The sequence below is a fragment of the Astyanax mexicanus genome, chromosome 5 (assembly GCF_023375975.1).
Source record: "Astyanax mexicanus isolate ESR-SI-001 chromosome 5, AstMex3_surface, whole genome shotgun sequence".
Classification (NCBI taxonomy): Eukaryota; Metazoa; Chordata; class Actinopteri; order Characiformes; family Acestrorhamphidae; genus Astyanax; species Astyanax mexicanus.
Window position 1 is genome coordinate 48,775,222 of NC_064412.1, and position 18,691 is coordinate 48,793,912.

Genomic DNA, 18,691 nt, shown 5'->3' on the forward strand with positions numbered 1-18,691 from the left:
CATTAAAAAATCTAAAATTTGAATGCATGGTAGTATGAGCAAGTCCCGACTAACTGTGCTGAGATAACTTGGCCCAACCCAGTTTGTAAGTGTCTGTTAGCCACCAGAACAGTAATCCTCTGTGCAGTGATGATTGGTGTGGGACAGTGGAAAAGTAATTGTGCAAGACTCCTAACATTAAACTGATTCACCTCTGTAACAGGAATAAACTTGTAAGTAGCTCTGGATAAGAGCGTCAGCTAAATGCCGAAAAACATAAAAAAATGTAATGTAAATGCAGTGTAAAAAGAGGTCTTAGCTGACTACACTTGGGCCTACAGAACAGTTCAGTGGGAGGGCTTACAGACTGAGGGATCTACCTATAGGCTAGCCAGGCTGGGCCACCGCTGTAGTGATGTTGAATGAGCCTGGTCGCTGTCATTGCTTTTACCATGTTAGTGACATATTAGGGGCAAAGTTCACCATTCTGTATTTAGTTAGCTTGTATATATATATATATAACAGTTCCACACGGCACGGAACAGTACGGCACGGCTTTAGTTTGGCAGGGCACTAGAAAGAGAGAACCAGGCCCAGCACTGGTCCTGCCCTAACAGTTATCCTCTGTACTCAGAACCGTTTGGTCCAGCAGTGGAAAAGCGGTAATAGTGGAGATACAGTGTAAGTGCTCCTACCCTGCTGGTCAGTGCTGTCTGCTTGCTGAGCAGCTGGTCTCGGTCCAGACGGGTCTGTGAAAGAAGATCCTTCAGACGCCGGTTCTCCTCCTGCACACTCTGCTCACCGCCAGAACCCACAGCACCCAGCACACCAGCACCAGACACTGAGAACGAATCAGAGTAAAATCAAAACACACACATTCTGCTACATTCATTAATTACTCCTGCTGCCGGGTTCACCTGAGTGCAAAGTACCTGCAGGCCCTTCAGCCAGGTTTCGGGTGATGATCTGCCGGATGCGGGCCGGAACCAGAGTGGCAGTGGAGTCCACATCATCGCCCAGGACAGTGAGGGTCTTCTCATCAACACTACTGTCTGGACTCAGCAGAGATTCCTCAAGTTTCTGTAACATCATCATGAGAATGAATGATTTATTACATTTACTTTAGATTGTATTTAATTGCAGACAACATGAAGTCAAAATATTTAATTTGTTGTTCATTTTATCTGCTCATCCTAATTAAATTTATTGATATACATCCAATCCTGTATTTCAGACCTGCAACACACTCTAAGAACAGCTCGAAAGGAAGACATTTAGGGCAATTATTGAGAAAAATAAATGAATAAATTACAGAATTTTCGGACTATAAGGCAAACTTAACATCCTATAATTGTTCCAAAAATTGACAGTGAACCTTATAATCCGGTGCAACAAATGTAAATCCACTCCACTGAAGTGCAGAATTATAAGGAGGTATTAGCATTAGCTGCTAACCACAGCACTAGCTCTAGTGCCTTGGCTTACCGGAACACTAAGGGTTCCTCCATATAGCTCTATCGGGTGTTATATACTAGCAAAAAACATGTCTGGCTAGTGTTGCTAATTGGAGATGGCTAGCGCTACGAACTGCAACTACTAACTACTAGGGTCTTCTCATCAGCACTACTGTCTGGACTCAGCAGAGATTCCTCAAGTTTCTGTAAAATAATTATGAGAATTAATGTTTTATTACATTTACTTTAGATTTTATTTGTTTGCAGACAGTATAAAGTCAAGTTATTTAATTTGTTGTTCATTTTATCTAGTCATCTTCATTAAATTTATTGATATACATCCATTCCTGTATTTTAGACCTGCAACACACACTCGAACAGCTCGAAAGAAAGACATTTAGGGCAAATAATGAGGTAAATAAATTAATAAATTATTATATTTTTGGGACTATATGGCACATCAACAGTGCACCTTATGTATGAATTCTACCGGTCAGGTTGTAAGGAGGAGTAAAGCTACTCCACAGAAGTACAGTGTTATAAGGAAGTTAAGGCTGGAGCAGCATTAGCATTAGCCGCTAACCACAGCACTAGCTCTTTTACCGTTCAGAGGTGAGAATATCAGACTGTAGCCTGCGCATTTACCATGGTAAAACAAGCTACATGGGACAAAACGCTAGCTGATATCGCCCTTGCTTACCAGGACACTGAGGATTCCTCAGTCTAGCTCATTTACTAGCGCAAAACATGTCTGGCTGGTGTTGCTAAACGGGGCTGGCTAGCGTTTACCCCATTCTAAGCTTATTGTAAATTAACAGAAGCACTTTAATCACCCAAATAAACAGTTTTCAGGAAATCTATGTAGCTTAATATCCAGTGCTTGTTTGGCTTTGAAATTACAGTTTTGTTTACAATACAGTTACCATATTCACTAATAGCACTTACAACTTTACTGTACACAACACAAGCCTTATGTTCACCATGTCCAGAAGCTCCGCCCACTTCTCTACTATAATACAGTTACTATATTCACTAATACCACTTACAACTTTACTGTACACAACACAAGCCTTATGTTCACCATGTCCAGAAGCTCCGCCCACTTCTCTACTACAATACAGAGTTACTATATTCACTAATACCACTTACAACTTTACTGTACACAACACAAACCTTATATTCACCATGTCCAGAAGCTCCGCCCATTCTCTACTACAATACAGAGTTACTATATTCATTAATACCACTTACAACTTTACTGTACACAACACAAGCCTTATGTTTACCATGTTCAGAAGCAGCTCCGTCCACTTCTCTACAATACAGTTACTATATTCACTGATACCACTTACAACTTTACTGTGCCAACAAAAATGTCTTTTAAACATATGTTGTGAGAAGGAATAGTAACATTACAAAGTTGGAAATGCTTTAATGATCCAACTTTTTTTTTTTTTTTTTGGAATGTGTTGCAGATCAGAAAATCAAAAATGGATGTATATTGATAAAGTAATAATTTTGTTGATCAGACAAAACACGAAATATCTTGGGTTTATACTGTCTACAATTTTATAGGGGGTTTTAAAATATGCTTCAAAGTGTTGACAGGTGTTAAATGTAATACTTAATGCATAGCCCGAAATAACTGCAGTTAAAGTTACTCAGTCATTTTCCACACCGTAATCTGATCTGGGTCTGTGCTTTAATTAAATTAACTTAATTACACTTCATCTAATGATCTAATAATCTATGCAAGAGTGCATCCTAGGCCACAAGTCACTGTGTTTTTCATTTGTTGCCCAAAATAACAGCAGTGAAATCTGAAGAGTGTAGGAGATCACAGAACAGCCCTGCTCTTCAGGTTTCAGGATGGAGTTGAAACTGACCTTCTGATCGACCTTAATTTGTTGAAACATTGTGAGCCTCGTTAATATTAATCAGCTCTCTCCTCTTTCAGTCACACATGAGGTTTTGAGCAGGCAGCCGGTGCAATAAGCTTACCCTTACATCTGATAGTGATCAGATTACCTGCTGGGAAACACGCACCTGAATCACAGCCTCGAGCCCAGGTGAGTGCTCACCTGCGTCCCCACGGGAATTCATCTGCACACCTCAACTTCACACAGGTCCAAACAGCAGCAGGAGCAGTGCACAGAACTAGTTTTGCAACTTAAAAAAATCTAAATACAACTTTTCTGAACTTATTTTCTTAGGTTGGATTTATATCTGTGTTTTTATGCTACTAGTAAAATGCTAGCTAAATGCTAACTTGCTAATCAGCAAAGCTGCAGCTGCAGAGCCACAGCTCAGGCTGACCCTCCTGAAGTCCAGGGGAGTCCAGTCAGCGCTGCTCACTCTCTGCTCCTAATATTTTGTCAATTTAACTCCTAAAAACAGCCGTTTTTCTGCATTAATTCGAGCAGGACTTCAGTAAAACCCCAGTAAAGAGAAGCTGCAATCTCAGCACAGCTCGCGCTGCCTCGCGCTTGTTGTTATGGTAAGGAACGCTGCCCGGGCGGTTGCCAGGGGAACGGAACGCTAGCTTTTCGGTTGCCGTGGGTTACAGGAACGCTGAAGTTCAAAGACTGGTTCCTCCGTGTTGTTAGTAATGCGAGGTAAAGTTAATAACAGCGGATGAAAGTTTATATTAAAAACAAAGAGACCAGCAGCACAGCTTAAAACCAACTTCTTAAACTAAAATGTAAACTAAATAACTTGACGTAAAAGTAACCATAGTATAATAATACAAGATTTAGCTATTTATAGGTATATGTTTGAGTAAAACGAACATTATGGTTTTATTTTATAAACTACAGACAACATTCCTCACGAATTCCAAATAAAAATATTGTCATTTAGAGCATTTATTTGCAGAAAATGAGAAATGTCTGAAATAATAAAAAAGCTTCAGAGCTTTCAGACCTCAAATAATGCAAAGAAAAAAAGGTTAAGAGAGTCCAGAAATCAATATTTGGTTAAATAACTGTTTTAATCACAGTTTTCATGCATTTTGGCATATTCTCCTCCATCAGTCTTACACACTGCTTCTGGACAACTTTATGCCACTCCTGCTGCAATACATATATTAACCAATAAGTTAATATATAAATAAGACCACTTAAAATTATAAATTTCTTTCTTTGAATCAAGAGGAAGATGGATTGAAGAAATTAAACCAAGCTGAATTGCTAGATTTCTTTGCACCAGGAGTAAAGGCATAAAGTTATCCGAAAGCAGTGTGTAAGACTGGTGGAGGAGAACATGATGCCAAGATGCATGAAAACTGTGATTAAAAAACAGGGTTATTCCACCAGATATTGATTTCTGAAATCAATGATTTAAGAAACTTTATGAATATGAACTTGTTTTCTTTGTATTATTTGAGGTCTGAAAGCTCTGCATTTTTATTTTTATTTTAGCCATTTCTCATTTGCTGCAAATAAATGCAATTGGGAGAAATGTTGCCCGTAGTATAAATAGCGAAATTTGAGAAACTTATTCAGAAACTAAAGTGCTCTCTTAATTTTACCAGAGCTGTTTATATGTATATTTAACGCCCACAGCAGTAAGGTGTTTTAGCAAGATAAATGTTTATTTTATTATTATTGTTTACAATCAGATCAAATCAGGACTTGTATAATAAACAAATGCAGCTTAAATTACAAAAACATTTTTTTCTAATATACAAACAAATGTCCTTTTAGTGATTTTCTCATTGACAAAATTATTAAAATTATGTTGTGTGAAAGCTGGTTTGTATGGTGGTGTTTAAGAGCCAGTCTCAAAAAGTAATAATAATATTACGAGAATAAAAGCGTAATATTTTGAGAGAAAAGTATGCTAGCTAACTATTTGGGCGTCCAGTTTAAAAAGCAGGGCTGCTGTGATTACCATCAGTCAGCTGCATTTCTAACCTGCTGCTTATTGATGTTCTATTGTTACAGTTAGCTTATACCGTGTCCAGATTTGGCCGTTGTGCCGTCGCTACCAGTAGCCTAACCTTACTGTGCACTTTGGCACTCCTGCAGCGAGATGACTCCTGTGTCAGGAGCACGCATGCTACTTCACGGAGGAATTCTGCTGCTTACTTTGAACAGATCCAGGTAGCTATGCTACTGAAATAGCAATCCAGCAAAGTCAGAGTGCACCTGGCTCTTAAAGGAAATGGCAAGTGGCACACTGACTGGTTTATTGCATGTTACGCCCAAAACACACCCATGATTAATTGAGAGAATTAGTACATGCTTTTTGTGCGTAACAGACATGAGTAGCTCCTTCCTTTACATTTCACATTGCATTGTGGGATAATAGTGTCCATCGTACCATGTATTGTGGAAATATTGAGCATGTATCATGGATACACTGGGAACACCTACACTTGTATAATTTGTGAGGTGTTATCTTGTGAGTGAAGCTGATTGAACACTGGTCAGCATGCTCATGGTAAGGTCAGGTGAATTATGGGAGTTGTAGTGAGGTATGATAGCGGGAGCAGACAGACGGGACATTCCATTTCTGTTGTGGAAGTTGTGTAGGTTTTTATCGTTCCTCCATATTAATGTTACCTTTATATTACCACCCACAGTGGACAGTGCAGTAGGGGGGTAATGATGATGACCTGCAGCGTCTGGCTAATATTTTCGGTGTGAATAGAGAAGAGAATCTGACATAAATCCAGATTCCACATCCACATTTAATGCAGGAGACCCCGCCCACATGTTCGACAGTTTAGTGCAGCATTCCATGGGACACAAAACAAGTCCCATCTTTTTGGCTTGCCAGTGTATTTTTTTCTTAGATGCCTGGTAATTAAATAAATAATTAGGAGGCGTTTATGATAATTAAGATGATTAATTTAGTATTTTAAAACATATAATATAAAACATAAACAAACAAAGAAAGATGTTGAAAAGTTGTTTATTGAATAATAATAATGACAGAAGACAACAATATTATTTTGTTGAGAGAAAAAAAAACAAGCACTAATCTTCACATCATATCAAACAGTATATTCATACAGCACAAGGGAAACAAATATATATATACAGTGAAAATAATAAAAATGTTGCCCTGTTACCATGGTGTAGTCACACTAAAGGGCTTTAAACACACACATACAACCAAGATCTCTGTTTATCTGTGCCTAAAAAAAAGTAGATTTTAAAAATAATTTGTATACAGTAAAAATTGTAATTTTAAATTGTATTTTTTTAAAGGAAGTTTAATCTTCTGTGCCATTATATTCACAGAAAATGTTTTATTTTCTTTAAAAAATCCATTAACGTCCATTAGCAATTCAAATAAAGTGAATTATGGTTGATTGAGACAGATTCTAAGATTACTTTCCATTAATAAATGATCCACTTATATAATATTGAAGATTTGCCTTTACTTTACCGCAAGACAATAAACCTTTTATAAAGTTAAAATGTCTCCTATTACCTTTTGCCCAAATTACCCATAATTCACCCTATGTTTGTCTGGTACCTGAAAAAAGAGGCATTTAATTTTTTTTAATTATATGTACACATAAACTGGAAGTTTTAACGTACAAGAAGTAGAATTATATTATATGATATGATATGATATTATATTATATTATATTATATTATATTCACAGAAAAATATAATATCTTATTTAAAATGTATAATATATTTTGTCATAAAATTTAATATTTTTCATTTTAATTTTAGGTATCAGTTTAAAATAATCTTCTTTATAAAGGATTAAAATGGTTTATAAAGCAGTTTATTAATAGTTATTAACTAAGATGTAAATACTTTAAAAAGTAACCAATTAATAGGCAGTTACAACACATAAATATAAAGGGTAACAGTGAGCTGTCTTTTTCCAAATAGTGATTCCACATTCATTTACACTATACTGATAAACCTCAGATCTTTCTAGATGCTTTTCTAGATCTTACTTTGTCGTTTCCATCAGTCAGCATTAATATATGTAATATTAACTTTATTTAATTAACTACACAGAATTCTTATTAATCCAGTAATCTTAATGTGGTGTATACTAACATAGAAAATTACTAAACTGACTTTTTGTATTAATTTATTAGGTATGTTAATGCTGACTAATGGAAAAGACATAGTATGATTATTTATGTGTTGTAACTCTTTATACTGCTTATTAATAATTATGTAGAGTATATACAACCTAACTTATAACCATTAATTTACTCCTGCATAAATAATTCATATGCCCTTTATAAGGGAGCCTTATTTTAAAGTGGTATTGTATTTTATAAATCCTCTGATTTCACTTCTGCTCCTGTATGTGTGATCAGGTACATTTTCTGTTTTAAAAATGTATAATATTAATAATATTAATGATGTAACTCCTGTAATGATGTACTTCCTGCTTCATTACGTCTCCTCTGGAAATAAGTCCTGCCACTGGGCCGGGTCAAGGAAGATGGAGCAGCAGCCGCTGTAGTACCACAGCCTGGGCAGGAAGGACTCCACCCTCCACAGGTTAGACGCTCGGTTATACACCTCCACCTCCACACTGTAATCCCCCTCCATTCCCTTCCAGTGCCCCCCAGTCACATACAGTTGCCGTCCCAGTACCACCAGCCCACCGTTCTCATGCAGCTTGTGCAGGAACTGGATCTGAGAAAAAATAAATGATATAAACCATAGTGTAAAAAATCTCCAGACAAGCTGTGTGTGTGTGTGTGTGTATTTATTACATTTATGTAGCTAAACACATATATCACAATGGGTACCCACATAACTTTGGACGTACAAACTTTAAACTGTAGTAACATAGTTAAATATTAAATTGAATTTTGAATGTAAAACACATCAGAACTCACTTTCTGCCATATGTTGGCATCAGGGTCATACAGGTAGACTTTCTTGGTGTTATCTGCTATCAGATAAATAACTCCATCCATAGAGACAGACCGAGGAGAGGACAGGTACTTTGGGATGAACGGAGAGCAGATGATACTCCAGCCATCTGTGTAGCAAAAAATAAATAAAATAAATAAAATAAAACCAATGAAACAGTCAATATTAAAAGCAACTTCAATTCCCACCACAACTCAGCTACTCCATGTAAAGAACAGAAAGGATGCAGGCAAACAGTCTCTTCTAGAAAGACTAGCAATCACTTTATACCTTAGTGTACCTCCGCCTTCTTAAAATATAGCCAATTGATGGCAACTTGTTCAGAGTATAGGGTAGTATAGTTTAAGTGTAGCAGGCAGTATAGCGAGTATAGTGTAGTATAGAGTAGCATAAGACAGTGTAGAGAAGTATAGGGTAGTATATGGAATACAGGGTAACATAAGGAGTATAGGGTAGTACAGGGTAATAAAGGAAGACACTATAGGATAGTTTAGAGTTTAGCATAGTATAGTATAATGTAGTATAGAGAGTAAAGAGGAGTATAGGGTAGTATAGAAAAATATAGGCTAGTATGGGAGTATTGTGTAATATAAGGAAGTATAGGGATTATACTGTAGAATAGGGAGTAAAGGGGGTTTGTATGGCAGTATAGAGAAATATAGGATAGTAGGGGAGTATCGGGTGAAATATGGTAGTAGAGTGAGTATAGGGCAATATAGGGTAGTGTATGGAATACAGGGTAACATAAGGAGTATAGGGTAATACAGGGTAATAAAAGAAGACACTATAGGATAGTTTATAGTTTAGCATAGTATAGTATAATGTAGTATAGAGAGTAAAGAGGAGTATAGAGAAATATAGGGTAGTATGGGAGGAGTATCATGTAATATATGGTAGGTATAGTGAGTATAGGGCAATATAGCATAGTATTGGGACTATACTGTAGAATAGGGAGCAAAGGGGGTGTGTATGGCAGTATAGAGAAATATCGGATAGTAGGGGAGTATCGGGAGAAATATGGTAGTAGCGTGAGTACAGGATAGTATAGGGTAGTATAGAGAAATATAGGGTTGTATGGGAATATTGGGTAATATAAGGTAAAATAGTGAGAATAGGGCAATATAGGGTAACATAGGGATTATAGTGTACAATAGAGGGTATTAGGTAGTATAGTGTAGAATAAAGAAATGTAGGATAGTATGGAAGTATAAGGTCATATATGCTAGGTTTCATAGGGCACTATAGGGAAGTATATAGATTACTGGGTAGTACAATGAGCAGAGTGCAGTATAGGGTAATTAAAGGAGTATAGGTTTGTATATTGTAGGATAGAGAGTATAGGGGAGTGTAGCTTAATATATAAAGTAAGTAGTATATAGTGTAGAATATAGTGTAGAATAGGGAGCATAGTGTAGTATAGAGAAATATAGGTAAGTATGGGAGTATCTGGTAAAATAGGGTATTATAGAGAGTATAGTACTGGGAAGTGTAGTGTCTTGGGAGTATATGGTATATAAGGCTAATATATGGAGTGAATAAGCAGTGTTGGTGCACGTTACTTTGAAAAAGTAATTAGTAATAGTCACCAGTTATTTCTTCAAAAAAGTAACTGAGTTAGTAACTGAGTTACTCCACTATAAAAGTAACTAGTTACCAGTTAAAGTAACTATTGCGTTACTTTTCTGTTACTCGCCCCCGTAACCAACGTTTAGTAACGCAGTTTATTTCAATGCCGTTATTCCCATCTCTGTGAATAAGGGAAGTATATGTCAAATAAGATGTAGAGTAGAATAGTGAATATAGGGATTATAGGGTACTATACTCCCAATGACGATATATACTATAGGAAGTATACATACTGCAACCAGCCAGCAGAGTCTCTAGACCTGTGGTTACTTGGCAGATGTTGCACTATTTTCTATTAATAGTCAATGGGACTAATACTGCAGTTTACACACTGAAATCCAAAGCTGTGCTGATGAATGTACTGAATTAGATTTTCTCAGAGATGATGTTCACATTCAAATAAAGTAAATTCAGTGCATTTTTGTTTTTGTTTTTTTTAAGCTTGGGCGTTTTGGCCTGTGAGGATTAGCAGGTAAGATTGTGCTGCATGCAGAACCATAACTCACACACAGCTGCAGGAGGTCGTGTGAGGTCAGTAGTTTTTAAGCAGGGTTACTAATGTCCTCTGAGTGATGAGTGCAGCTAATGTGACAGGTGCTGATCCGCTTCTGCTCTGCATCTGGATCTAATCACTGTACTGAAACACGCGCTGACCCGTACCTATAACAGGGTTGTAGCACTGCAGGGTCAGGGCGTTGTATTTGACGGCGCAGGAGCCGATGACGTATAGCTTTCCCAGGCAGGCCGTGGCTGTGAAGTTGGTCACGTATTTCAGCGCCGGAGCCGTCAGTGCCCAGCTATCGCTGTATGGATCATAATGCTCCACTTCTACTATGTCCATGGTCGTACCTGCAGGAGACAACACACAGCACTGTTAAACACTCTGCCAGGGTTGTGTAGAGTTTAGTCACTGTGATGTACACAGAGTATAATGTAAAATTCAAATTTCTTTTCTGAAAAAATGTTGGGTAATAACACCCTGTGCAAGGCTTGCTGTGATGTTCATTGCTATCTTACACCCTGTCAACCATCTTGTTTTACACCTTCCACCTTCACTGTTTAAACAGCAACGGCGCTTGTGAATATATCTACGCTGATGGGCATGGTGGTCTCAAAGTGATGTGTGTTCAGGTAAATTTCTGGCGTATTGCTATCTTGGCAGCATAAAACAAAGGTGCACCACTGACTGAGTACAACCTAGACAGACATCAACAGTCAGAAGTTCGCTGTTATCTTGGCAGTGAATTGTTAACACACGTAGACCCCTGCTTGTTATAAGAGCATTAAACAAGTCCAGGTAGCTGCACAGTTGAAATAGCAATCAGCCGAAATCAGCCAAAGTCAGAGCGCTTCTGTGTCTTAAAGGAATGATGAGCAAGTGACACACTGATTGGTTTATTGCATGTTACACTCAAAATGCACTCATAAATAATAAAGAGAATTAGTACATGCCTTTTGTGTATTTTCAGCCACACAAGGTGTTCATTTTTCAATGTTACAGTAGCAAAAACACACTAACATTGGCCTAAATCAAGCTGCGTGGTGTGCGGTTAACTAGGTTTAATCCCTGTCTGGGAAACTACTGCCCATTAGTATTCCTCTGTACATGTTTCAGGTAAATACAGGTTCATGAGAATTTCTTTTTAATGCGTTTTACAAAACAGATCCTATAAAATCTGCAGCCACAGCACTACAATAGTCTGTATTTATTTTCTTACCTCCGATGACGTAAATCTCTCCGTTCAGACCTGCGGAGGAGTGGTTAGTCCTGGGCCGCAGCATCGGAGCTACCGTAACCCACCTCCCTTCACGAGTGATATACTTCCAGGTTTCTGTGGTCGACCAGGTGTTGGACTGGGAGCCTCGAGAACCGCCTGGAAAAGAAACGAAAGAAAAAAAAAAAAAAAACCCATTCAGGCCTTTTCAGTAGATTATGATTTCTTTCCATGTGCTCTGGATATCTCTTATAAAGTCCTGCTGGCTTTATATTAGACAAGTATTAATGGGTAAGAATGGCTCTTTAATAAAATCCCCGAAGAGCAGCAACACAGGGCCTGCTATGAAAACAGGGGAACGTAAGAGTGGGACAGGTCTGCTGCAGCTGGACGAGGGGATGCCGCCGTTCCTCGCCAAGTCTTTGAAAAGCTAGTGTTCCATTAGCGAGCGCGCGCAGTAGCGCTCCCTCACTTTACTTAAAGTGCTTCCAGTTCTTATATGAATCTCGGGGAGATTTGCGCCGTGGCAGCTGGGTTCTCCTCTCCAACCACCGTCCAAATCCTCGGCGGAGATGATGTTCCGTCCGTGTAATATAACTTTCAAATATGGGCAGGGAAACCATAAATCTGCCTGATCTGCACTCCAGAAGCCCCAGTAACCCCAGTTACCATAAATACCAAGAAAACCCCAGATTTGTCGCTGGGTTCGTTTCTGTTTTTGTTGTAAAAATAGAGTCTATTCTCCATCATTTTTCATCTCATTGTGCTTCTGTTTGGTGAAAACAAATGGTAGTTCAGGGAACCCCATTACACTCAGGCATACCTTCTTATTAAACTGACATGCCAAAAGTCATGGGACAGCAGAGATATTACCTTGTACTGGGAATATCTCATAAGAGGCTAATATTACCACCCAGAGTGGACAGAGCAGTGGATAGGAAAAATCGAGTTCGGCTAAGGCTGTCTAGAATAGTCAATATGAACAGACGAGCAATCCACAATCTACGCAGGAGGCCCCACCCATATATTCCGCATGTCATAGGACACAGTACCAACTAATGCTCATGGCATTAAGTACGTCAATGTATACAGTATATAGATATAGTCATGATAACTGTTTTTAAATGGTTTTCCTCCCATAAATAATTTTAAAAATGATATTAAAGATATCAAATATATTTTATGCCACAAACAAAAGTTTTATAAAATAGCATGATGATAGTTTTACCCTTTGAAAGAGCCAAGAATTCTTAACTATTAATACTACTCAGATATTAATATTAATAAAAAAAAACGATATTTATTACAACGAGAATTACTTTCAAGTAAATTGGCAATATCATGGTTATGCAAAATGATTGAATTGATCCCCATATACTGAACAAGAAGCTGGTAAAATAATATTGTGGCTAGAAATGAAAAAAAAACGTCCCTCATATCCAATTATTCATTAACTAATGCCTTGCCATGAGCACACTGGCCATTGTTCGACCTAACTCACCTAACAACTTGTGAGGTGTGGCCATCTCCTTGAGGTAACACTTCATGATCAGTTTACATACTGCTATCCCATGACTTTTGTCATTCCAGTGTATGTATGTGGTGTAGTTGGTAGTTTGAGGCCTGCATGCAGGGCCCTGTAGTATAAGGACTTGGATCAATAGAATTAAAGTATAGAAAGTATATAAAGTGATATAAAGTGTATAAAGTAAAGTGTAAAGTGTATAAAGTATATAAAGTGATGCCTACCTGTGATGTACACATCGTTGTTTAGAGGGACGACAGAATAACCCCATTTATTGTAGTTTGGAAAATCTGGCAGCTGATACCACTGCTCTGTTAAGAGAAGAGGTTTGAAAAAATTAGTCCTGATATCAAGATCTCTGTCTAGCTATTATTAAAAGTATGGTGCTGTCCCAATACCAGCACTTGCACCCTCAAACCCTAGTTTCTACGGCCCTGTTTAAGTGTGCAAAGCTGTAGGGTGTTCTGTTTCTTAACATTTGTCCAAAAAATTATGCTCACTCTTGGAAGTCATCATTAGACTATACTATGGGTACTATATGGGTAGATTACACTGGCGATTCTTGTGTTTACTGTAACAGTGGGTTAACCCTTATTTAGAAACAGAAGTAAAAAGAATTCAAGGCGAATCTTTAACACGTTTTCTGCTGTGGGAAACACCTGCACTCGAAGTGTGACGCATTCTGGCAGGGGCCGGACTGTGGTATAACACCTGGAAAGGCAATCTGCTAAACGGACAAAACAATGTTGTTCGATGCACACCCTTCAACAAACCAATCAGTGTCAAGTATATGAAGACTCACATAGTTGTTGACTTTCCAGACTAAATATACACAATACAATGTAACACACACACGAACCGTGGTACATTCAGGTATGAAATTACTCAAAGTGTATGTGGAATCTAGAACTTTTATCAAAATTGAGAGCCCTGTTTTAGCGATCTATAGGCGAGCCGTCAACCACACACCATGCAGCGTGATTTGAGACGTGTCAGTGTGTCTTTGCTACCGTAACGACAGGAAAAGTATGCCTTGCGCAGCTTGAAACATGCAAAGGCATGTACTAATTTTCTAAGCTCTGACTTTGGCGGATTGCTATTTTAACGGCGCAGCACTTGTGTGATTTTCAACAGAGGAAACTGACCTACTTATTGAACAATAAACCTCTGACAGTTGACTGTTGTCTAGGTTTTTTAATAGCCAGTGGCACACCTGTGTTTTCCATTGCCAAGATAGCAATAAAGTAGAAATTTACCTGAATACACCTCACTTTCAGACCATCCTACTCATTGGCGTAGATATAGTCACAAGCGTCTTTGCTATTTAAACAATGCGAAGGTGTGAAAATAGACTGTTTGCTGGGTGTAAGATAGCAATGAGCATCCCTACACGCCTTGAGCAGGGTGTAAGATAGGCATCTGATTGCTTATAACCCTTTTACCCACCCCAGAGCAAATCAGCAAGGATGCCCAAGGGCTTAGGTGAGAATTGGGACAGGACCTATAATGGTAAGATTTAAGAAAGTGAGACATCATTCTTACGAAGCTTGGGGTTGTAGTATCCACAGTTCCTGGGGTGAATCCTGATTCCCCGCTCATCATCATCCTCCTCATCTTCATCATCAGAATCATCGAGTGACCGGCCACCCATCACGAACAGCACCTCCTGCAGGTTATGAGGAGTGTTCTGGAGCAGACTCTGCTCTGACTCGCCTACATGATTATTCATTTTCTAATGGAAAAAAAGAATACATTTCAAATTTCAAACACAAGGGAGAAATTCTGAATGTTATTGTTTTTTTATATATATTTTATTTTAACATTGATTTCTAGATCACATTCTATCACTATAAATATATGAATAATCTGTACTGTGTATTAATCTTTACAAGACATTTCTAAAGGGGAACTTCCATTAATTTGATAGTATTTCTGCATCATTAAATGCTAAGGATTTAACAAAATGAAATCAAATTTATGTAAAATGCAAGAAAATTATATGTAATAATGATATTTATTAAGTAATATGAGTCACAATCTACATTTAGGACTAGGAAAACTAGGACAATTAAAAGTCAACCATAACATTATGAACACCTCTTTTTTTTCCACAACCTTTATCAATTTTGGTACACAGGCAAACAAATGCCTATATACCAAAAGGGAACAGTGTATATAAAATGTCTATATGCAAAGACACAGCAGTGTTGCTGTAGTTTTTAAACATCTCAGTGTCAATGCTGGATCGATGACAGTCCACCAACAGCGTCCTGTGAGCAGTGTCCTGTGGGCAGTGTCCCTTGAAGGACTAGAGGATGACCAACACAAACTGTGCAGCAACAGACATCTACATTTAGGACGTCTATTAGAGTGGACAATGATTGAACACAGTGTTTAAAAACTCCAGCAGCACTGCTGTATCTAATCCACTCACTGTACCAGCACAACACACCGAAAAAAAAATGGATAATGGGTGCAGAAGGCTGTCATAAAGGTTGATCTGTGTATATATATGAAATGTATCTTACATATTAAGAAATACATGGGCATATTATATTTATTTTCTGTGTGGGTTTCAGCAGAAAGAAGCATATAACTGACCTCTCTGCAGATTCCCTCCACTAGTTCTCTACAGTCGATGGAATCCTGGACCAGTGGATCGTTCATCAGGGTCTCTCTCAGGTAAGCCTCAGTTAGAAACGCGAGTCTCGCCAGCTTCAGTAACTCCGGTAGGTGGCAGATCCGGCTGTCCCTGCAGTGTCTGACCCACGCGAGAGCCGCCTGAGCCCGAGCGCAGTCGTCTCGAGTCTGCAGGTCATCATCCTTCAAGCAGGCCACCAGCTTCTCCTTCTCCAGGAGCAGGAACTCCTCGTGCTGCTGAACAGCCTCAAAGTTCTCCAGCAGGAAGGCCTTGGCTTTGGCCACCACCTCGGGGCAGCCGTGGATCTCTCCGAACTCCTGAATGCCCAGGCAGTTGGTGGCGTCCATCTGGTGCTGGAGGTAGCGGCTGCAGACGGCTCGGACCGTGTGGAACTGGAGTTGACTGGAGGTGCAGATGAGGGCCTCCACGTTCCCCTGATTGATGGTGAGCTTTCCAGTGTAGGCAAAGTCCAGAAGAGTAGCCAGAACTTCTGGATCCACATCCCGAAGCTCCACTCGGGCTGCTATGCTCTCCACGAAGTCCCCTGAGAACATGGAGCGGAAGTAGAGGCTACAGAGCGCTAGGATTCCGCGGTGACATGGGAAGTCCCGTCCACCAGCACTCAGGGTGATGTCCACCAGTTTGGGGTGGGAGCAGAGGGAGCGCAGACCCTCCAGAATGCTCTGAGGGTGGGAGGACAGGCAGAAGTCCAGGTCATCCACATTACGGACCATTTTGATGATGCTGTTTGATCCTAATGGCCTACAAATCGCAACAGGTTTCAGGCCAAACAACACCTAGGGGTCCAGTGTTTATCTGCACAGGGAGATGAAAGGAGTTTTAGCAATATACTGATGTAGAAATATGTACTATGTACTCTGATATGCAAAAAGTCATGGGAAAGCTGTATAAGTTGTGAGGTGATATTAGGTGAGTAAGGTTGAACAGGCAACACATGTGTACCAGAATCACACCATAGAATATTATTTAATATTACCTAATAGGCTAATATTACTACCCACAGTGGACAGTGCAGTGCTGGGTAATTATGACGACTGGTAGAGTCGAGTAGATGTCAAAAGAGAATCAGCAGAAATTACGTCCACATTCAATGCAGGGAAACTATATTTATTCTTGTCCCGTGACTTTTGGCATATTCACAGAGGCAATTCTAGACACTGGTGACAATCTCACCTCAGGCCTTGATCCAGCTCCCATAACCACATTAAACAGAAAATAAATGTTTACTGTACATTAATGTATAAATGTATTTTTAAAAATGTATTTGAAAAAAAAAAATCGTCAAAAATTATTAGATAAAAGAAATATATGTTAAGTGCAATTATAAATACATTATGAACATGACCAATTTTTTTTTTTTTTACTTTTTGTATTTATTAAATATATTTTGCAGTGTATTAAAATAGTATATATATTAGTAATAGTATAAAATATTAGTTTATAAATACGTATATTTAAAAATACATTTTAGATGTATTTTTAAACATATAATTTGCATTCATTAAACTGGCCGATAATTTATATTTTTATTACATATATTTAAAATACAATTGTATTCGTTCTCGGTTTAAAGATATGTAACATAATTAAACTGCATCTTTAATGTCTCAACCTTTAAAACTTGACTTACCATAATAAACGAATATTTGGTAAAATGTAAATTAAGATATGCTATATATCTGTGGTCAATACTTCCTTATATATTTGACCTTTTCTAAATGTTACCCCTTTTAATTTCAGCCCACTGAAATTTTAACAATTTCAAATTTTCAATTTTACAAAATAGTATTCCCAAGGATTAATAGTAAAAGTTACAGTTAAAACATTACAGGTTAAAAAAATACTGTTTAATGTTTTTTTTGGATTATAGGCTGAAATACATTGTAGTGTGTGAAATATAATTTTAAATCAAAGGCATTTGATTAAAAAAGTAATACATTTAAGTAATTTAAAGTAATTGAAATGTAGTAAAAACACAATCTTATCTATTTAACCTATAGTCCATGTGATTGTAAAGCTCTATCATGTGACACATAATGTGTGATAGCTGTATTTAGGCCTATTTGTTTACTCACTAGCTGCTAGCGGCTAATAGCTAAAGTGAAGCCCTGAGACTCACACACAGGAACACAGTACATTTAAATTCCTCCAGTAAAGTTTATACAGTATAAAATTTAATATTTCATTAAAATATGATCTTACCTGCAGGCCAAACTCAAACACAAATCACATATTGGTTCAGAAAAACAGTCTAAACACTTCTAAAGCTGGTGTTACTCTCTGAAGCCGGACACGAGTGTTTCGCAGAGTCACTGGGGCAGCACTGGGACAGCATGCTTGTGTTTCAGGCTATTTTTAGTGCAGTCTGCAGACTGCTGGGACTATATTCAGCCCCCAAACACTGAGGCCTAAACTCCCACCTGCTCTTAAAGAGACACACGCGATGCCCCTTGGTACACCGGAGAGGGCAGGATGATAGTTAATTTAATCATTAGAGTCGTGAGCTGCTGCCAGCTCACTCTGGAACTGGAACAGTGGGACTTCGGTTTCCTGTAATGATGTGGACACTGATACTGAGATAAACTCTATGGAGAACTGATTAAAAGGACATGTTAATTAACCCAATCAGTGTAGAGCAAGCCTGACAACAGAATCTGGGCACAAGGTGATCTACATACTAAGGTCATCATGAAAGTAGATTATATATAGAAATAATGCACCATGACACTAGGGCTTCGGGACATGTCACACTACTTCTGTACAGTCATATGAAAAAGTTTGGGCACCCCTATTAATCTTAATCATTTTTAGTTCTAAATATTTGGGTGTTTGCAACAGCCATTTCAGTTTGATATATCTA

At 38.2% G+C, this 18,691-nt stretch overlaps 2 protein-coding genes across 2 annotated transcripts in view; both read right to left on the reverse strand.

The window, feature by feature from the left end:
• crocc2 (ciliary rootlet coiled-coil, rootletin family member 2) overlaps positions 1 to 3,910 on the reverse strand; it is a 126,616-nt gene extending 122,706 nt beyond the window's left edge. The window contains exons 1-3 of the mRNA XM_049479621.1: positions 3,480 to 3,910; positions 912 to 1,059; positions 675 to 820 (exon numbers count right to left, since the gene is read on the reverse strand). Coding sequence (XP_049335578.1) covers positions 675 to 820; positions 912 to 1,059; positions 3,480 to 3,536 — 351 coding nt within the window. The 5' untranslated portion in view covers positions 3,537 to 3,910. The remainder of the gene's footprint in view (positions 1 to 674; positions 821 to 911; positions 1,060 to 3,479) is intronic.
• A 2,424-nt stretch (positions 3,911 to 6,334) lies between these two features.
• Positions 6,335 to 18,182, reverse strand: klhl30 (kelch-like family member 30). Its single transcript, XM_007253662.4, has 8 exons — positions 18,034 to 18,182; positions 15,771 to 16,626; positions 14,712 to 14,901; positions 13,394 to 13,480; positions 11,648 to 11,803; positions 10,590 to 10,778; positions 8,267 to 8,412; positions 6,335 to 8,060 (listed from the first exon to the last, which is right to left on the reverse strand). The coding sequence occupies exons 2-8, from the start codon at positions 16,542 to 16,544 to the stop codon at positions 7,815 to 7,817; spliced, it is 1,788 nt and encodes a 595-aa protein (XP_007253724.2). The 5' UTR covers positions 16,545 to 16,626; positions 18,034 to 18,182; the 3' UTR covers positions 6,335 to 7,814.
• Between the last annotated feature and the right edge of the window lie 509 nt (positions 18,183 to 18,691).